Genomic DNA, 22,408 nt, shown 5'->3' on the forward strand with positions numbered 1-22,408 from the left:
TTAACAAGACATTTTTTTCAGAGTAAATTTTTTAAACCTTTTAGGGTAGAGTCAGTACTTTTTCGCCAGTAAGCACTTTTTCACCACCTACAAATAAAATCACTTTTTCAGGGAATTATGAGCTCATGGAACTACGAAATGACTATTACTTCGTAACCTCTAGTCCAACGGATCAGAAAACCGTAACTGGTGCTCCACCGACTAGATTATTTGCAAGTTAATTGAAGAAATTGTCGACAAGGTGAACAGTCACCAAAAAAATATGGAGTTCTTAATAAACTTGTCAACGCTCAGACAAATTGTCTTGCCTTATTATATGTTTTTGCAGTACAGTATTTGATATTTTTTCACTGAAAGTCACTTTGTTATTAACTAAGCTTCCCTCTAATATCATTATCTAATAATGTTTTCCAAAAAATAAAGAAATACGGATGTGGTGAAATAGGGCTTACTTTTTTCGGTTGTGTAAGTACTTTTCGCCACTCATTTTTCCAAGTATTTTACAAGTGGCGCACCTCGCGGAATTTAGTTGAAACAGACGTAATTGTCAATTGATTTTTGTCGCAAAAAAAAATGTGCAAAAAATCATTCGAAATACTCTAATAATTGTCTAATATAGGTGTTAAATAAGAAAAGTACTGTGCAATGTACTTTTGCGAGTTTTCGAAAGCTGCTGTTTCTTAAAAATCAATTAAAAACAAGTGGCGAAAAAGTGCTTACACAGTGGCGAAAAAGTGTTTACAAAGTGGCGAAAAGTACTGAAACATGCATTGTTGCAGGAAATGTATTTTTTCAACTAGATGCCCAAAGATTCCCGGAAAGTCTCCTGGTTCATTAGAGAGACAATGCATCAAAGCACTTGTACAGAAAATTTCTTTTTATTTCGACAAAAATTGTAATAATTACAAGGGTACAAAACCTTAAGGTGGCGAAAAGGGCTTACTCTACCCTACTTTTATGTTAATCAATTAATAGCAGTTGTCTTGTTTATTCATTTATATAGCAGAAGCATAAATAATTCAATTAAAATATTAAAAAAGACTCAACCCCACCCCAAAACAGACAATAAGTGAAAGTTTTTGTGGGGAAAATTGAAAAATTATGATAACTTCCTAAAATAAATTTTCAATAAAATTCAGCTTCCTGCAGGCAATGTTAAACTAAAATTTTTTAATATTAAGATTAAGAGAAAACGTCAATTTAAAAAGATTTTTTCCTCATTTCAAAAACAATCTCACATATTAAAATGAAGAGTAAAAAATTCAAATTTGTTTAGTTATCTCTGGATCATTTTATGATCAGGCGTATCAAGCAAATTAATTGCTGTCGAAATTCACATTTCTTTTTTTCTCAAACGTTTTGTATATTTTTATTTTACTCTTTCTTCTTCTTCTTTTGAATATCACAAATTCAATTTAGTTTAATCGAATTTTGATTTCGAATGAAATAAATTAATGTGAAACATTTGAGAATGGAAGGGATGTGAATTTTGATTACATGAAATTTTCCTGAAAACCGTTTATTTCATGTGATCAACCAAAAACTTTAAAATTAGCTACTAAAATTCTACATTATTATAAAAATTGAAAACCTATCATTGTTCTTAATAAAGCTTCGTCTGTTGGCGACTTCATGACCGACACTTCCGCCGAGAAAATGGCAGGAAACGCGGTTCACTGATTTTATAGGTCATTTGCGCAATAGTAGGAGAGAGTAGGAAAGTTACACGCATATATACAAAATTAAATTTTAATGCCTCCGGTACAAGTATTATTCGATCATAATGGCTCAGAAAAATTTTATAAAGCCAAAATTCATATCTCGCTCTTTTTCAAAGGTTCTTAATTAAATTTTGTTCTATAGTTCAATTCAATTTTGTTTTCCCAAGAATGAGATACATTTTTGCACATCTTTTGAGAAAGAAAGGGACGCGAATTTTGATTTCATGAAATTTTACTGATCTAAAAGGTATCTGCCGGAGGCATTACAAATTAAATGAAATCAAAATTTGTATCCTTTTCTTTTTCAAGCGTAATGCATAATGTTTATCCCATTATTGTTCACTCTTCTTCTTCTCTTCAGCTTTATAACAAATTCAATTTGGCTTTGGAATACGAAAGAGTGAGAGATTATGGCTCTGGCTCACCTTTCAGATCAGGAAAATTCCATATATAGTCGAAATTTACATCCCTAAAAAGTTAAGCATAAAGTCTATCTTACTCTTTTGCACTCTTCTTCTTCTCTTGAACATCACATCAAATTAAATTTAGTTCAGTACAATTTGGAGTCGAAAGAATGATATAGACTTATGGAAATCTTTTGAAAGACAAAGGGATGTGAATTTTGATTTAAATTCAATTATTTCAATTATTTAAATTATTATAAATAATTTATTATACAATTATATTTTTTTTTAATTTGAAATTAAATGTGATTCAGTCTAATTTTGTATTTGAAAGAGTGGGATAGATATATGCAAATCTTTTGAGAAAGAAAGTTACAGGAATTTTGTTTTCATGAAATTTTACTGATCTAAAAAAGGTGTACCGGAGGTATTAAAAAAAGAAAAGGACTGCATGAAAATATGATAGCCATATATTAATAATAATAATAAGTTTATTGGTTCATGCCCAGGATACAGAAAGTAACATGTAGGACTACACAATATAAAATACGTAGATATAGTTCGAAATTAAAATTACAAAGGTGTATAGCACAAAAAAAATGACTTATCATGGGAGAATTTCAGAATGTACAATTCTGAAATATTTTTAAAGTGTGTAAATCCTTAACATTATTTAATCTTGGGTATTTTGTAATAATTTTATTGTAGGCGCTGATGGCTGTAAATTTTATTGATTTTTGTCCAAATCTTGTAGAGTTAGGTCTGATATTTTGGAAGGTATGAAGATTCCTTGTATTTTTACTACAAAATATATGAGAAAAAAAGGATACAAATTTTGATTTCATGAAACTTTTTTAATTTAAAAGATTTGTCGGTGGCTATGACGCTGGCACAGCTTTTGAATTGAGTGAAATTCAATCGATTGAAATGTTACCTCTACTCTTTATGGCTCCGGCACACCTTTTAGATCAGGAAAATTTCATGAAGTCGAAATTCGAATCCTTGTCTTTATCAAAAGATTTGCGTAAGTCTATTCCATTCTTTCGCACTCTTCTTCTTCTTTTAAACATCACAACAAATTCAATTTAGCTCAATCGAATTTGGAGTGTGAGAATGAAAGGGATGTGAATTTTGATTTCGTGAAATTTCCCTGATGTAAAAGGTGTGCCGGGGCCATTAGAACCGAAATCAGATATAGCTGCCTCTTTCTGTTAAATTAAAATTGAAAATGAAATTTAAATTTCAATTTTCATTTGACAGAGAGAGACAGTTATATCTGATTTCGGGTTTAAAGAGGTAAAATTTCAATCGATTGAATTTCACTCAATTGAAAAGGTGCACCAGCGCCATTAGTTTTTAAAAGAAAATTTCAAAATTTTTAACAATGAACCGGAAATTATTGACTACTTTCAACAATAGAAATATAACTGAAATTTCTATTGAAATCTCTTTTAGCCCTTAAAAAACCTAAAAAGCAAATAAGACGAAAGGTAATTAAAAGAAGTACCTTTATTATTCACAAATTTTATTCACTTAGTTTTTGTTTTTTACACTCATTATTACCAATTAAATTACTATGTCCTTAAATAGTTCATTTGATTTACCTTATTAACTTCTAATTACATAATCAAAGAAAAGAAAATGAATTAGGGTTTCTCACCACAATCTATTTCTATTGTAATAGTTCAGTTTTAAACACTTATACTTTGAAATTAGTTTTTTTTATGCACGATATTTCTCATTTTAATCTATTTAGTAAAATAATTTGATAGATTGACGATAGAAAATACATGCTTTTCTTTATCTCAAATCACTCTCTAAAACCTTCAGCGCATTAAAGATTGAGTTCTCCCTTTTAAATTTCATTTTGTAGTTTAAGGTACTCAGAGAGAGCTTCTGTGACTTCCATTCACTGTTTCGTTTTACTTTCCTAAATTGTTTTACAAATTACACTCTTTTTTACTTTTGTAGTTTTTTTTTTGTTATCAATAAAACACACATTCGAATCAGTGGTTTACACTGCATAAAAATGTTATACACTGAATTTATGCAGATTTTCAGATGACCACATGAGTTCTTTTTCATTATAATATTCTTTAGCCATTAATTTTTTTTACCACTAGAATTATGACATTGAAAAATTAAGTGTTTTGGATTAAATTACTTTCCTTAAATTACTTGTAAAAGCCTATTCATGTGAAAATTTTCGCACTATTCATTCCTCAATTTATTCCTTGATTTTTTTCTATAATAATCCTTTCAATACGGTGCTTCAATGTCTCATTGATAATTTTATTGTATAAAAAATTGCATAAATTTCGTTTTTCTTTTTTTTTAATTCAAAATGCACAATCATTATGGTCGATTTCCAATAGATTTTGTTTTGTAAATAAGATTTCGAAATTTATGTGAATGAGTTAGGTGATTCAAATTTTATTTCACGTATTCTGACTGAAAAGTCAGACAGATGTTTACAAAACTAAAATAATTCTGTGTTGCTGAAATTGAGCAAAAAATAATAATGCAAAAACACTCAGCTAATTATTATGTTGCTCAGAAAGTGAGCAACACAAAATTTTTGTGTTGTTCATAATGAGTAAAACTCAAATTATTTTATGTTGTTAATTTCCAGCAAAACAAATATAATTTAGTGTTGCTCATAATGACAAAAGCAAAATGATGTTTCATATTGCTCACTTTGAGCAAAACAAATATAATTCTGTGTTGCTTATAAAGAGCAAACCAAAAATTATTTCATGTCGCTCATAAAAAGTAAAACTAAAATAATTCTGTGTAGCTCATATTGAGCAAAATAGATATAATTTTGCGTTGCTCATAATGAACAAACCAAAATTATTTCATGGTACAAATAATGAGCGAAAATAAAATAATTTGTGTTGCTCATATTCAGCAAAACAAATATAATTCTGCGTTGCTCATAATGAGCAAATCACAATTATTTCATGTCCAAATAATGAGCAAAACTAAATAATTCTGTGTAGTTCACATTGAGCAAAAACATAATTCTGTGTTGCTCATAATGAGCAAACCAGAAGTTTTTTTTCTGCTCATTTTGAGCAAAACTGAAATCATTTTGCATTGCCCGTAACGACCAAAATAGAAATTATTGAGTTGCTTACAATGATCAAGACAAAATAATTCTGTGTAGCTCACATTGAGCAAAACAAATATAATTCTGTATTGCTCATAATGAGCAAACTAAAATTATTTCATGTCGCACATAATGAGCAAAACTAAAATTATTTCATGTCGCACATAATGAGCAAAACTAAAATAATTCTGTGTAGCTCACATTTAGCAAAACAAATATATAATTCTGCTTTCCTCTAAATGAGCAAAACAAAATTAATTCTGTGTTGCTCATATTGAGCAAAGCAAGTATAATTTTGAGTTACTCGTAATGAGCTAACCAAAATTATTTCATGTTGCACATAATGAGCAAAACTAAAATAAATCTGTGTAGCTCACATTGAGCAAAACAAATATATAATTCTGCTTTCCTCTAAATGAGCAAAACAAAATTAATTCTGTGTTGCTCATATTGAGCAAAGCAAGTATAATTTTGAGTTACTCGTAATGAGCTAATCAAAATTATTTCATGTCGCACATAATGAGCAAAACTAAAATAATTCTGTGTAGCTCACATTGAGCAAAACAAATATAATTCTGCTTTGCTCATAATGAGCAAAACAAAATTAATTCTGCGTTGCTCATATTGAGCAAAACAAATATAATTTTGAGTTACTCGTAATGAGCAAACAAAAATTATTTCATGTCGCACATAATGAGCAAAACTAAAATAATTCTGTGTAGCTCACATTGAGCAAAACAAATATAATTCTGTGTTGCTCATAATGAGTAAAAATTTCTGGTGTTGCTCACTATGAGCAAATCAAAAATTATTCAAAAATTGTTGTTTATATTGAGCAAAATCCAATTAATTTGAGTTGCTCATAACAAAAAAAAAACAAATTACTAATGAGCTGTTCTTCATGATCAAAATAAAAATTATTTAGATTAATTTTTGTTTTATAAACATTTTTTTGAAGATTCAGTTAGAGTCAGCGAGATCTACTTCTAGTCCTTTTGCTCATTCATACGCGTAGTTTCGAAAACATATTTTCAAAACAAATTCTTGAGTGCTATTTTCATAATTTTGTGCATATCAAGCAAATTCAAGAATAAAAATAAAACTAAAACCAAAATTCAAATTATTGCACTGTTATTTTTTGTCCTCCAAATTATCAAATAATATTAAAAACATTTCATTTCTTCTAAACATCTGTCAATAATTTGTTTTCAAATGGCCATAAGTGTGCAAAGAAATTTCACGTTTCTTTGGATACTTTTTTTTTCTGTAAAATCCATTTTTTTTTTTAATTCAAAATTTTGGTATTTTCCGAAAGAACTCAAAAAACCACACATTGCAAATTCAATCATTTCTAAAATAAAAATAAATTACTTTTTTTTATAGGTGCTGCTGTCCATTAGCACTGCTCACATTTTACCTTTCTCACTTTCTTTTTTTTTGTTGTTTTTTTCTCTATGCTATACAAATATTTAGAAAATAAATGGCGAAAGTAAACACAGTCTCTCGGCTACCATAAATAAAATATAAGAAAAAATTCTAGCTATTGCAAGCCTGCGAAATTAACTGAAAAAAATCGTAATTTCATTTTTTACATTTTTTTTGTTGTATTTTTTAAGTGCTTTTCTGTGAGTTACTTTCCCCACTTTTAAGAAAAAAAAGAGAGATTTTTTAATTCACTTTACACAGATTTTTGTTTACCCAATTATTCATTAATTGGTTAAAGGTTACCTACAAACTAAATCCTTTGATAAAATGGTTTAATCTAATCCTGTTGGGTGGCTTCTTGAATAGCATAAATTGCATTTATCCTAAACAATTCCGTGTGAGTCTCTTCGGGATTTTCTTCCAGTTGCTGCTCACCATTGTTTGACGCCTATTTTTGTGTTAAATGTTTTTTATATGGAATTATTTCACTAAATATCCTCTTTTGCTACATTTTAAGCACAAACATTATTATCTTTTGCTTTTATTTTTTAAATCATTTAATATTCTCTACCATGGCAGGGAAAGTAAACACAGAGAAAAGTTGATAGAGGATGAGAAATATAAGGTTTCTTTTTCTGTTTTTGCATTCGTCTAATTTGACTATATAAATTCTTAAAATAAAATCCCATTTTGTATGAAATAAAAATTACAGTGGAAATTTTTTTTTTAAAAGTGTTTTCCTCTCTTTGCATTTTGCCCAAAAAGATTTTCTTTTTTGAGCCTGGATGTCTGTGTGTCTTTTTAATCCTTCTGTGGTATGCCTAAAAAAAAATTGCGCTCCCTCTTGTTCAAAATCTCTCCTTGCAATCTCCACGATGGATCTCTCTCTACTTCCTCCCACTTGTGCTCGCACAATATCTCTGTCTCACACGATCCCCAAGAAATAAAATCAAAATGTTTCGTGTAACGCCCAACATTCAAACAAAACGCACTCCGTGTGCTTTTTATACACTTTTCCCCCTTTCATATTTTCTTTAAACATTTTTTCTTTCTTTCATTACCACTTTATAACTGCAAAAAAGAAATGAAAAAGAAAAGAAAAAGACACGTGTTAGTGTACAAAGAAGTCGTAAATTAAAATGATTGAAATCATATTCTGTGTAAAAAAAATATTGTTATTCTTTCATTTTTTTTCTACAATGCTCTCTATATTGAAAGAAATAAAAAAAAGATGCTTGCTGTCGCATTGCAAAATTGCACTGATAGTAGTTATTTGACTAAAACTTCTCTTCTTTCGGATAAATTTACCTTATGGCATGCTTGAATACTTCTCACGAGGGTGATGGTGTCATAATGGGCAAGGGAAATTTTTTAAAACTAAAGGCCTCTACACATTGAGAAACATTTACATCAAAACGGATCATTTTGAAGTAAATCGCGTCAAAATGTATCAAAATGCCTCAAAATTCTTTCTTATTTTTTTTTCTCACAATATTTACAGCATTTACTTTACAGGCTATACAGCTGCCTCCACATAGGGCAAAGTATATCACTAATTATTGATAATAATGAATAAAATTATTGAAATAAATTTTATTTGTCAAAACAAAATATTGAAATAAAACTTCATCAAATTGAGAGATCATTATTTTTTTTAATCTCCGATATCTATTGGCTGAGTGCAATACAGTAGAGTTCCTTAAATTCGAACGACTGGGGGCCATTATAATAGACATTTGTCAATGCTAAAGTTCCAATGTCTTAAAAAAAATGAATAAATAAATAAAGATATTCCACGTGAAAATTATGTACCGTCGTTGCGGGTGACTTTGCATTCTGCTGCCCGTAAGGCTTTCATAAATTCTAGCACTTATTGATGGTCTTCACCGATCCGGTCTACCATGTCAAAGTATATAGGGATATGTTATGTACCAAGTAAGGTACAATGATCCTCAAAAGGATACTTGTAGTTTCAGTAATGGTCAATGAAATGCTAATATAGGTATTTTGTCAAAAACCGGCTCCGTGAAAAAGTTTTCTGAAGGTGCAATTCCAAAATCGATTTCAGAGAAGTAAATTGCCCAAATCCAATCTAAATTTATCTGGCTAGAATAATCCACTTCGATTTTGTTGATTATTTTTATTAAAATACTTTTTTTTCACTATTATCTTCCTAAGAACGCATGATTTATGTTATAAAATTGCATATAATAGTCTTTCTAAAGCTTTATTATAGAAGTATTTGGCTAAGTTATCCAATTTTATGGGAAATTAAGATAAAATGACCGAGATCTACAAGGTGGTATGGTCGCCATCTTGATATGACGTTTCTGTCCGCCATTATGAATAACTGTCAAAACAAAAATCTCATCCAATTGAGCTGAAATTTTAGTATGTTCTAGCTGATGTCAAGGCCTTTTCAGAACATATGTAAAATCCGACATAGGTCAAGCGATTGTCTGGATATAAAGGCTCCAAGTTCAAAATTTTGACATTTTCATGAATACAGAACTACAGGGAGCTTCTTTTATCAAAACCATCACAAAAAAGACTGCGCTATCGTTAGGCGATGAGATCTAACAAACAAAAAGAAAAGTAATGTTTTTGTTTATAACAGCATATTATTTGAGAATATGAAAAACTGTTTTCGCAAAGATGAAAAATAAAAAAAATAATTAAATGCACTTTTTGTTTGTTTTTTAAATTATGTGAGAGTAAATAAATATATAATATAAAAGTCTCAACAATTTTTAATGGTTACTGAGGCATTTCGTTTAGGTTTCAAATATTGAAGATTAAAAAATAAAGACTGTCAAAATATGAGTATTACAAAATTTTGAAATTTGAGCCTCTGTATCTAGGTAAATACTTGACGTAGACTGGAACATAAATATGTTTTGAAAAGGTCTTAACATCAGCTACAACATACTGAAATTTCAGCCCAATAGGACAAGTTTTAAGTTTTGACAGTTACTCAAAATGGCGGACAGAAACGTCAAATTAAGATGGCGACCACGTCATCTTGTAGATCTCGTGCATTTTACCCTTAGAACTGAAGATCTCATTATTTTATTATTTTTTTATTTTAAAATTATTTTTCTTTGACTTTCGAAAGCGATCTTCGAATTTCTTTGCTCGTGGTGAAACTCCGACTAATTAAGGTACACGTCTTCGCTAATTTTCTAAAATTCCGATCAAAAGTCAAATAATTCGAACTTCGAATTTTTTTTCGTAATCTTAGATTATTTTCTTTCGGCATTGTATGACTTTAAAATTTTTTTCTTTCAAAGTGAGCATATTTTCCGAAGTTAAAAAATGTTTTATTTTAATGATAATTATTTTCGTTTAATTAAGAATTAAAATTCGCAAAGTTGTAAATTTTCAATAGTATTAGCCCCAAATTACCATCACCCTGAAACCGAAAAAAAAGAAGAGAACAATCCAGTAAAAAATATAGCTTGTTTTTGCAATGTGATAGCAGAAAAATAACTGAAATAAAATAAATATTAAAGAATTAGCTGTGTTTACTTTCACTGATATTCTTGAGATATTCATGTAATTTATACATATATTTTTGCATTTAGAAAAGAAAAATCTCTATCATGATGTATGTGCGAGAATTTTTTTTAAGCTAATGAATATTTTCTTGGAGAAAGATATTCTTTCGCGAAATCTATCATTTTTGAAGCGAAAATGTCTCGTCTTCCTCCAAGAAATGTTAATGGCATGAATGAGATGCATGGCAAAATTCTTGCGATGTGATTGTGTAACACTTTATCCAATTCTCTTGAGAATTACCTGATTCAGATTCCCAATTGTCAGCTGGTGTCCCTGTATGGCCTGGACATGAGTTACCGAGAGTGAATTACTCCCATCTGTTGTTTCTGCTTGACTCACTACTTGTTGCTGCGCTTCCACAAGTTGTTGTTGCTGTTGTTGTTGTTGTTGCGGTGTTCCGGGTGGGGCCATTACTACGGTTACTGTTCCTGTTGACGTTGAAGCCGATTCCGATGATACACTGTTCGATTTAGCTGCATAGACAAATTTACGTAAAACATTAAGCCTCAAGTTCACAATAAAAAAAATACTCACATTTCTTTTCCTTTTTCGCGCCAGGTCGTGAAAAATGTCTCAGTTCCAGGTGACGTCGCAAGTTTCGAGATTGCCGGATGATTGCTCCACATATTGGACACGAGGCTGGTTGTTCTGATTGAGATCGGGATTTTGGTTCTGCAAAAAGCATTTTGAATTAAAAAAAAAAGTTATTCAAAATGCTTAGCCGAGACATGTTCGAAAATGATTTTCGAATATTTTCTGATTTCGAAATAATTAGATATTTTTAGAAATCAAAAAAATTATTTGTTCAAAAATACTTCCTCCTCTTTTATGATACTGAATATCCTAAGGATATTACGGATATTCTGTGAAACACAATCCTTTTGGATTATTTAGAATCGATAAAAATACAATTCATGTGGATAATTACAAACTTTAAGGATGCCCAAATCTAGAGTATTTTTTGGAGGAGCTAGTTTAATTCCTAGGCTAAAATATTTTTTAACAAAATCATAAAATTTGTTTGCCGCATCTTTCACGATCTGAAAAAAAAATATGATGTAAGTAGCGAAGACACCTACCATGAAATTAAAAATAAGAGTTCGTTTTTTGCGTGTAGAGAAGGATCGGAAAAAGAAAACAAGAAATTTCAGCGATTAAGACATTATGTTATAAATTTTAAAGTCATTTCAGTAGGGATATTCTGTAGCAGTCTGACAATGTCATATGAGAATTTTTGTTCGAATCTCAGAAAAGCTTTTTCGAAAAAGTGATATAAGACATAGTATATTTGAGATTTCTGGCAAGTTAAATGGAAATGAACTTTATAAAACAAATTAACCAAGACATACTGTATTTAGATAATATCATTACGAAAATCAATGAATTATATTTTCGAAATCATGTGATATAATAAAAAGTTTGATAGATATTGAGCCTAAACACAAGAAGATTTTGATTCTCCAATAATGTCTTGGATAAAAGGTAAATGGAACTCTATTTGCACAAAAAGTCCTTGAAGTTCGAAGAATTCAAATTCAATTTAGAATTTTCATATTAAATTTTCGAACAAGGTGCGGATAATTTATCAAATATCACACTAAAAAGCTGGCAAAAGAGTTACTCAGTGATTATAGAGTAATTAAATACTGGGACAAGAACAGTAAGCGTCGTTGTTCTGTTTTTTTCCTCACAACAATATGAAGACCGTCACATTTTGACACTTGAGCACTTCGAAATTCGAACAGGATGTATCTCAGCCACCTTGCGGAATTATCTAAAAGTGAGAAAGTCTCTTTTTTGGAACTTCAAATAGATTTTCGAATTTTTCAAGATCTACTTCTGTACGGAAAGTTTTTGGATCTTCAAATAGATTTTCGAATTTTTCAAGATTTACTTCTGTACGGAAGGATTTTCAGGTTTCGAAGTCACATGTGTCAATGCCATAAAAATTACAAAATTCCCTTTCATGTGATTATTACGAATTAATTAATCTCAGAATCCACATGTTTGTTAGAAAAAGAATTGGTGTTCTCCCAACTGGAATTTGACTCTCTAAAAGTGTCTCTGCTAAAAGATAAATGGCGCTCTATTTGTAAACAATGATGTTGATGTTCGCAAAAATTCAAACTCGATTTCGAAAATTCAAACTAAGCACTAAAAAGTTGATAAATAAATTATTCAGTGATTAGAAGGGGAATTAATACAGAATTATTATAAGCTTTGTTTTGTATTTTTTTAAAACAAAGTGAAGACTGACACATGTTGTCATTCGAGGCAATTCGAATTTCGAAGAGGAAATACTTCAGATCATCGCTTATTCTCCGATTATTAGGCAACGGTGAAATAACTTTTTAGTATGATATAGCATAAATTCTCTTAATCTTAATGTTTACGCTTTTGACGCCTGATCATTTAGTAGTCAGAATATTCGAAATTTGTTTCAAATTTTCGAACATTAACGACATTTTGTGTCATTTGTATTTCCGACTGATAAAACTTTTATGGTTATGGGCAAACTGACTGTGAAAAACGCCGGAGTTTGCGTTTGTTAATTAAATATTTAAAAATTATTACACATAGAAAATCATTTTATAATTTTTTAGAAATTTATTTTTTTGAATTCTTAATCCAGAAAACAAAAAAAAGACTTAAATTCCGAACCTTCTGTATGCGACTTTATTTTCGTGTTCTTTTCGCAATCAGTTTTTACAGCTTGTCTTTTTTAATTAAATTGAAATTGACTTGTTTGCCAGTGAAAGTTTCAATAATTTTTCATTTTTAAAGATTAAAAACGCTCTAAATTGCACATTTCCTAACCGATTTGGACAATTTCAGTATTATTTGAAAGGTCTTCGATTTCTGAACAATTTTAAATTGACTCAAGCCAAATCAGCGGATTTTTTTTCGTAAAAAAAAATAGATAAATAAAATTTGTATTTGAACTTACTGACAACATCTTGTTTCTGCTCTTGTTTTCCAGTAGACACTCCATTTTCCGTTGTTTCCGCCTCCTGTTTTATCTCAGTGCGTGGAACTTTAGCTGCAAGCACATAAAAAATATCAATTAGTCGCCCCATCATCACACATTTTATTCGAAGGCATTTTAGCGACGAGTCGCAATTCTTTGCATTTCTCTTTGCACGATATTTCACCTGCAAGAAAAAAAGGACAGTACTAACCAAAGTACGCCATGAAGAGTCAAATGCAGTTACAAAAAAATAAATAAATGTATCACTGAAAAAATCTGCTTTTGAGACTGTGATGTACACAAAATTGGGAGATGAATGAACTCTGAATTTTGTGCAAAAATGAATACAAAATATTTCTTTTGAGGGTAGAACTTCAGCACTGCACAACAGAAATTCCACCAAACAACTTCTTCTCACTTGGGCTTATAAGAGAGGGTGTCGCGACAAGTATGCACCGCAAAACTTGTATTTGGAATTCAGGAGTGAGAAAGAGAAACATAAATAAAACAAAAGGTACACCACATTTATCAAAACATCCTGAACCTTGGACCTTTATACACCTTGAACAAATAAATTGATTGGAAATATTTTAGGGGTATTGGTTGTAATGTTCTTCTCGCACAACCTAAATATTAAATTTTCTTGTCTTGCAATTTTCACTCGTCTCTCTCTCAGTCGAGAAATTTTTGTGCGCTTTCGGAGACCAATGTCTGTGCAAATGTGTCCCCCCGTGTTCAAGAGAGAGACACGCATCGGTGTAAAAAATATCGCGAATACCGGGAGCGCGAGAGAGAGAGAAACATGGAAACGCGTCAAAAAGAGGCGACCTCCATGTTCTTTCTCCACCATTTTTGAGAGGTTTATATTATTTTGAGAGAGTGAGAATTATAGTGAAGAAAAGCCGGAACACTCTGCGGTGTTGTCGTCTGTAATGTTTCTCTGAACATCTTATCCTTGCGTTAAATTACAAGAGATAGCATTTATGTTCCTTTAAGTCGGAATAATACCTTTTTAATTAAGACCTTAAGGCGTCTACACAGAAAAAAATATTTTGTAAAAATGTTCGTAAATGTTTGTGAATTCCTATGAGGGAGTTACAAAATGCTCGTAAAGCGTATAACTCACAAACAAGTTCGTAAAAGTTTGTACTTTTTCACAAATATTGTTCGTAACATGATCATTTGACGAGCATTTTTTGTACTCCTACAAACATTTGTAAACAAACAAAAAATGTTCGTAAAATTTTGTCACTTGTTCGTAAATTTTTGTTTATCTGACGAATATTTTACGAACATTTACAAACAAATGGCAAAATTTTACGAACATTTTTTTTGTGTTTACGAACATTTACGAACAAATGTTTGTAAAGGTACAAAAAATGCTCGTTAAATGATCATATTATGAACAATATTTGTGAAAAAAGTACAAACTTTTACGAACTTGTTTGTGAGTTATACGCTTTACGAGCATTTCGAAAGCCCTCCATAGGAATTCACAAACATTTTTACAAAATATTTTTTTTCTGTGTACACATTTGGAGCAATTTTCTTTAAAATTTGCTTTTTTTATGGAAATTGTCTGCAATAACTGTACGTGAAAACATCACAAGTCACAATTTTGTCAAAAATGCAATTTTTGACGAAAATTGGCTCCCAATGTGTAGAGGCTTATCAAAATCACAGTTTGGAGCTCAGTTTTGTTTTTTTTTGTCCTAGCACCTAGAAAATAAGAGCTAGGGTCTGCATTTTTTGATGACTTGTGAGGATTATGAATAGCTATCTAATAGTTAATAGAAAAGAATTTATGCTTTAAAGAAAAATGAAAAAATTACAATATTCAAAGGCTGCCGCATGCAAAGGCAGACCACTTTCTCCTACTGTTCGTAGAGAGCCTTTTTCATGCTTCTGTTGAAAACAAAGGAAAGTGTCTTGGATTAAAGATAAATGGTGTGACATGCGAGATAATTCAAAATAATTCATAGGTAAATTTCTGATTAGAACCAGACAATCACGAATTAAATACAGCAAGAAGTTTTCTCCTGGATATTCTCGTAAATTGCTCCACAGGGGTGAAATGCATGACCATAGAAAAATGAGTGCGTTAAGAAAGGATTGTGTCTCGAATTAAGAGGAAATGGTTTGTTGTATGAGATAATTAGTAATGGATAAATGACTAAATTTACGATTATAACCAGTCAAGAGTTGAATTGAATAAACAGAATCATATTGGTCGGGTTGCACTCATTAATTTTAATTTTAGTCATATTTTTCAAAATTTAAGAACCTGATAAGTTTTTATTATACGGGAAAGTGCGCTACTTTCAGACGGCTCAAGCTTCGGACAATTCATTTTTTTTTCTATGTTCCTTGTGGATTTCACCCATAAATTTTTCCGGAAAATTTGAGGCACTGGCCTAGTAGATATTAAAATACAATATAATAATGGGTCAAATTCATTTATAACACATTGAAAAAAATGAATTGTGCGAAGCATAAATCGTTCGAAAGTAGCACGCTTTCCCCTACTAGTCTCTAAATTAATCTCAAAAGACCAACTTGTTTTTTAAAGAAGAACCATTATAAAAAAAAAATAAAGAAAGAAAGGTAACGCTAATTGTTTTAAATTCTTTAATAAAACTAATAATTTTTTAAAGTATAATAATCTATTTCTTTAAAAATTTCAAAATAACGAGATCATATGATAAGGTAAAGTGCCCTCGCTCGACCGGTAGATTCATTTATTCAATTTATTTATATTTGTTATAATATTTTGCCTATGATCTAACATTAATAGGTCAATTATTCCATGAATAATGCGAATCAGTGACAAATTAATAGAAATTGACGAAATTGACCATCAAACATTCAAAAATTGACCCATCGGTCGGATCGAGGAACCCGGTCGAGTGAGGGTACCTTACCTTACTTATAATATTTTAATATTCAATAGAAATAATATAATAGAATCAAAATTTAAGGAAAATAAATAAAATATATTGGAAAAGATTTTAAAAATACAGATACACTTAAAAATTGTCTACAGATTCTAAAAAAAAGAAGAAAAAGGCTTTTATATCAGCAATTAGTTGGTCTGATTCTTAGTCAAGGTTTAATTAATTAAAAATCTGAAGTCGAATAATTTGAATTCTTACAGTAACACTGAGAGAAATCCGAAAAAATTAAAATAACATTCCGAAAATGTTAATTTTACCCTGCATTATTGATCCAAAATCGGTGTAAATATAACCCTTTTTAGGTGTATTATGGGTTAAAGTTACCCTTTTCATGTTGATTTTACCCTCAAAAGGTGTAAAATTAACATTAAAAAATGTCGATATATTTTTACACCCGAAAAGTGTTAAAGTTATGACGAGAAAAAGTTAATCGTAGCCTCTTTTTTTCTCAGTGTATTCGATTATTTCGAAATAATAATAATAATTTTATTCAACTCTATAGAAGTTATATAGAAATTCTATTATTTTTAAACAGATAAAACAAACTTGTGGCGAAATTCTGCTAATCTTACCTGTGATTGAACCCTTTAAAAAATATTATAAAAATTTGTAGCTGATACTTGAATTTAAAAATTTGTTATAAACCTCATGCAAAATCAAAAAAAAATCAGAGAAATTTTATAATATTAGCCAAGTGGTATTTCATTGGGAAAACTAGTAATGTTTTTGCTTTATCGATTTTTTTTTAATTTGTATACCGTAATTGCCATTGAATTGCCCCTTGGTAATTATTTATATCTATTTATTATTTAGTTATCAATTTTTTTTAAATATTAAGTATATTAAAAAATTACATTTTGTAAATATCTAGAAATAAAATGATTTTGCTATAAAGAACCCCGGTGAGATCCAATGCGAGATTGTTTAGTAAAAATGGGAGCAGGAGAGCGAAAGAGATAAGAGACACTCACCATTTGCAGTTGATGGCTTTCGGGTGCGTGGCTTCCGCTTCCTCGTGGGCAAAAGATGGCTTATGACATCCTTGGTAACATCTTCGGGGATCTGATCAGGGCTGATTTCTTCAACTATTTGGGCCTGGACCGTTTCGGCGGGGGACTGAATTGTCGTGATTAGCTGTTCCGACTTCTGGAGGCAAGGGAGAGTGTGTATTACTGGGACGGGCGCGACACAATCCCACTCAAAATATATCAATATTTTTTTCTCCCCTCGACCCGATACTCACACAAGCATTATTGCCAACATCGATGACAGTTTTAATGTGCTGGGGCACAATGGTGGGATGAAGTTGGATCTGATACTGGTCATCCTTGTGGCTAACTGTCTGCGGTGCCAGCCCCTGAATATTGAGACAGTGGGCGGCCTGCAGGAGTGACGGCAGCTGAGAGTGATCCACACTGACTTCTCCACGGTAAACAAACTCAAGAAGGGCTTCGAGATCGTTGGCATTGACTCCAGCCAACATAACCACCGGATGCTTGCACGGTGTATTCTATACTCAAGCCGCGTTCCGGTCACACAATATCCCCGATGAAAGAAGGCGCGTGGAAGAGAGAAGAATTAACCAAACTGTCCCACTCAAATCTCTCGAGAGACTAGCTCTGAACACCACGTTTCTGCCAAAGAGCCTCGCACTCGGGGCTCTCGGGCCAGTTTTCTCTTGGGAGCCAAAAGAACCAGCATGGTGAGCATGTGGTAAAATGAGAGCGAGTTCTCGCGATAGAGATTCAGTGATCATCTTTGAAGTTGTCAGAGGAATATAACAGAGAGGACAAAACACTGATAAGGCAAAGAGAATCTCTAGTAATTTCGGATTTCTCTAACATGCTCAATTTGGAGAATGCCTATTAGGTGAGTATCTTGAGTATGATTCTTATTTGACCCGCTGGACTATGTTTCTTTTTATGAATAAATTACCTGTCTTTCTTATTGGAAAAGCAATATTTTTTATTGTCAAATGGTTTGGGGGAAATAATTGAATTATTCAAATGATAATCCGTAACCCTTTAAGGACAATTGGATCCCTCCCGATACCGATAAAAAATGTTTTTACAATTCATTTTCCATTAAATACAGAAATTATCTTGGCGATCAATGGAAATTAAGGGCCAATCTGAAAACCATGTTTAGAAAAGCTAATACAGACAGTTTGAGATTGTGCTTAATTCTTAAATATAGAAACATCTTGATTAGTTTTAATTAAATAAAAAATCTAAAAAAAAATCTTGAAAAATTTTTACAAAATGAATTTTGTTCGTAATAGCTAAATCCTTAAAAGCAGTATCAGGGAAAACTTATTACGTGTTAACGTCCACCGCCATCTTATTCTAACTTAAATGTGAATCGAATTTTTTTAAAGTGAGTTGGCGGTTCATCAACCAAAACAAGTACTTCAGAAAACAATATTTTGGCGTCCGGAGGATGAAATGATCCTTTATTAAAATAATAATAAATCTCTAACAAATTTATTTTTAAATTAGAATAAAAAGATTTTCAAATATTCGATAATTAAATATTTTGTTATTTTCTGAAAAATAGCAATAATGGATCCCATCCGATGGACTTAATGACTTGTCATCATTTTGTTAGGGTTGATGCGCTTTATTGATATTACAAAATAGTTTAAAAATCTTTTTGGTTATATTGTCTATAAATTCAATTCTGATATAAAGTTGCCTAAGTTTTAAGTTAATATTTAGTGTCAAAACTAAAAATTTTCTTTGATCGTTTTTAACCATTGGGAATGATTCCAAAGTAAGGTCATTTATAGCGAATTGAATTAAAGCTGCGAGACATCGCAGAGTGTTTAATAATTTGTGAACAACTGTTTCAACAAAATAAACCCTTTCTAAGAAAAACGTTGGGTTAATGCCCAAAAAAACAGACTAATCTTGGAGAATATTTAGTCTGTAAAACTTGGCAGTAAAGCATCAGGTTGAGAAAATGTTTGCAAAAGACCTCTAATCCGTGATCATAAGACCCAAAGCGGTCTTCCTTCGGACTAGACCAAGTAAGTGACCTACGTTCACATGTATGGTCGCGAAATCTGCAACCAATAAAGGGGTTTTTCTTCGTTTTCATCCCGGTAATTGGAATCGACGCTAAGACGGCGATGGCCGTATGGGCTCGGATAAAAAATAGAGATGATTATAAAATTCAATTTAAAAAGTAGGTGTTTAGCTCAGTTCTCGAAGGTATCAGAATTCTAAACAGTAATCAACTTTATGAGATTTTCAGAATCTTAAGGATCATTTGTCCTTAATAATCCAATCTAGAGTCTAAATTTTTCAAAAAATATTGACTGATAAGGAATAAGGAAGTAAATTGCTTAGGTCCTTGACACACTTAGGACTTAAGCCGAGAGATGGCTTAGTGGAAATTGATAGAAATATGGTTTGGCCATTATTTCGAATATAGTTACGCTAAGCCGTCTCGCGGATAATCCTCAGGTCTGTCGAGGCCTTTACGCTTGTGTAGGAAAAACTGCCCATGGACATAACTTTTTCTACTCAGTAGAGGCCTTAAAAAAGTCTCAAGCCCGTTTAAGTTTATATACGGGCTTCAGACTTGAGGCTTAGCTATATGGCTTAAATCCTCTAATTCCTTATAAGGCGAGATTTTAGAAGAAATTATTGCTTTGAATTGGATATTGAAGGCAAATTATCCATTGGATTTTGAAAAATCAATAAAATTGTTTTTTATTTAGATTTTTGAGGGATTCTGGAACTGGGCTAACCTTCAGTCTGAAGCCGGTATTATAGTTTTTATGAAAGTTTAATTGCCAAATTTTATAAAAAAGAATATCCTCGAAGATTAGTCTAAGGGCCTTGAAAGACATGATGATTAGCCGAGAGACGGCTTAGCGTAATTATATTAGAAATGATAGTTAAACTACATTTCTATCATTTTCCACTAAGTCGTCTCTCGGCTTAAGTCGTAAGTGTGTCTAGGGCATAAGTTTTTTTTGGGGTTTTACGAGCTTGAGTATTAATTGTTAATTTTTAAAGGTTTAAAAGTTCCTTACGATCAAATTTAAAATTTAAGAAAGCATGACTTTCCTTTTAGATTCGATATTGTGATGTTTGATTTGTTTTATTAGATCGGATTAAAGAACTGAAACTTACAATTTAAAATTCAAGATTACTTATCACAGAATACGAATAAACCATATTCTGTGATAAAGAGTATTCTGATATAGATTTTTTTTCAAAGTTGAGAGATTTATTCTCTAAAAAATTTATGCACAATACGAATTCGTTTTCAAATTTTTAGGATTTATCTCAGAATTTTTGGGGGGTTGGGGGATATTTTTAAGAATATATTTATAGATTTGTGTAATCTTTCCCTCTGAATCATTATAATTTTTTTTAAGTTTCCCTAATTTTCCGCGAAAATAGAATTCTCAGCCAATCGAACGTTCTTTTCCAATCAAATTGATTCATACAAGACTTGAATGCTATTGGCTTTAATTTTCTATCGGGATTTATCCCCTTTATCCCTGTAAACTTCCTAAAATGCAAATTAGGCAGTAGCTTGAAATTTTTTAGGGTGCAGCAAGGAATAAATTGGAAAATAATTTTATTGTCAATTTCCCTTTCAATGACTTTTGAATCAGTTATCAAAGCGAGCACTCAGTAATTGTCTTAATGCCTTTTCATTACTTGAAAAATTTAAACTTTTTTTTTTAAGTTTAGGTAAGAAATCAAGGATGAAGGGGGACTTCTGTAAAGCTATGAAAAATCTTCCTTAAGTTTAGGAGGGAGGATGTGGATTTGGCCATGAGAAGCGAGGGTGAAGTTTGCTCTTCCTGGGCGCACACACACACATACACGCACGCAGTGGCGCCATTTTTTCATGTGCCCCTTTTTTGCAGAGGGAGCTTGCCCCATCGATTCTCAAAGTTGAGGGTGGGTTACCTTGAGGAGATCCAGGAGGTACGGACTGGCAGCACACAGGACAATCTTGTGCGCTGGGAAACTACGTCCTCCAGCAGCCAGAGTGCAATCCACTAAATCCCCGTGGCATCTAAGCAATTGCACGGCCGAAACAAGAGAGGTGCCATAGTCGCCCCACGTTAAGCTGTAGAGAGAGTTCAGCGGGAGCGACATTTTTTCTTCCTCAGAAAAACTCCTCGCCTTATGCTCTTGAGCTGCCTTTCTGGCTTCTTTGGGGTATCTCTGCTTTTGATACCAAGAGAATCGAAAGCACTTCGCTCTTTTCTCTCAATTATACAAATATCTTCTCTTGAGTACACACACACTGCTCTTCGGCTGATCCACTTATCAATGGCACCAGCACCACACCAAGATCACTGGGAACTCACTAATTTACCACAGAATACACCAAGTGCAATTTTTATCGCGCAATTTGTGCAAAAATTCCACCAAAAAATGATTTCCTATGCTGCACAAAATTTTTTTTCACTGTCAAACAATGTCCCAAATTTTGGGACACTCTCTCCTCACACGCACTCGCTCTCCTCCAAAACAATCACAGCTTCTGCAATCATGCAGGTAAGTGAACTTTCTCTGATAGAGCTTACTTTCAGAAACAAGGGGCTCCAGCTCTAAGCCACCTTGATTCTGATAATTACTGGACTAAAAAATACTAATAAGTGCAAGTACTTGCAAGATTTACATCAGGTTAAAATTATTTCTTTAAAACTCCTTCAAAAGTCGTTTTCATTGAATTTTAGGGGGATGTGGGGCATCTTTGAATTGGGGCAGATTAAAAATTGAGTTTTTTTCCCCATTTGTAAATGGAACTGGTCCTCATTGTACAAAGCAAAATTAAAATACATTTATGATAGATTGTGTTTACTCAGTGCAACTCAATCCTGTAGGCTGTTTTATTATGTTTAGCCCTAAGAATGCTAAAAATGTGTTTAGAGAATAAATTTTTCAGATTTTTGTATAGAATTATTTTTATTAATTTTTTAGCAAAATATTAAAATAATTTGCTGATAATCGACCTGTTCTCTATACTATAGCATTTAATGAACGATATGAGAATCGAATAGAATGAAGCAGTTGATAATTACAAACCCATAAAAAAATAAAACCAGTTTGTCCGAAACACATAAAAAAATATTTATTTATTCATTAATTTATTATTAATTTACTTATTATTAATAATCAAAAATTGAAGAATGTCAAAATGAACATGAATAAAACAGGGGTACCGGAATTATGCACATTTTCATGATCGGAAATTCGGATACGTACTAGAAATTTCTTTGGAATAAATTT

General features: G+C 31.5%; 1 protein-coding gene across 4 annotated transcripts; it reads right to left on the reverse strand.

Moving 5' to 3' along the window:
* Positions 1-3,633: 3,633 nt before the first annotated feature.
* On the reverse strand, positions 3,634-21,654 carry LOC129802901 (transcription factor GAGA). 4 transcript variants are annotated; one of them, XM_055849100.1, is made up of 7 exons: positions 21,077-21,654; positions 17,386-17,652; positions 17,114-17,285; positions 13,168-13,260; positions 10,755-10,892; positions 10,461-10,693; positions 3,634-7,733 (listed from the first exon to the last, which is right to left on the reverse strand). In XM_055849100.1, the coding sequence occupies exons 1-7, from the start codon at positions 21,266-21,268 to the stop codon at positions 7,728-7,730; spliced, it is 1,101 nt and encodes a 366-aa protein (XP_055705075.1). In that variant the 5' UTR covers positions 21,269-21,654; the 3' UTR covers positions 3,634-7,727. The 4 variants fall into 4 exon arrangements, with proteins under 4 accessions (XP_055705075.1, XP_055705072.1, XP_055705071.1 ...); XM_055849097.1 differs by having other exon boundaries at positions 3,634-7,110; positions 21,077-21,612; XM_055849096.1 differs by having other exon boundaries at positions 3,634-7,110; positions 17,114-17,288; positions 21,077-21,612.
* Positions 21,655-22,408: the final 754 nt, after the last annotated feature.

This window comes from Phlebotomus papatasi, chromosome 2 (genome assembly GCF_024763615.1).
Source record: "Phlebotomus papatasi isolate M1 chromosome 2, Ppap_2.1, whole genome shotgun sequence".
In the NCBI taxonomy this organism is placed as follows: Eukaryota; Metazoa; Arthropoda; class Insecta; order Diptera; family Psychodidae; genus Phlebotomus; species Phlebotomus papatasi.

Coding starts and splice junctions, on each gene's coding strand:
- LOC129802901 (XM_055849096.1), bottom strand. CDS start 21,268: ATGTCGCTCCCGCTGAACTCTCTCTACAGCTTAACGTGGGGCGACTAT. Junction 17,289..17,385: donor ATGTTGGCAATAATGCTTGT/GTGAGTATCGGG, acceptor CCTTGCCTCCAG/AAGTCGGAACAGCTAATCAC. Junction 10,893..13,167: donor GCAGAAACAAGATGTTGTCA/GTAAGTTCAAAT, acceptor TGCTTTTTGCAG/AACCAAAATCCCGATCTCAA.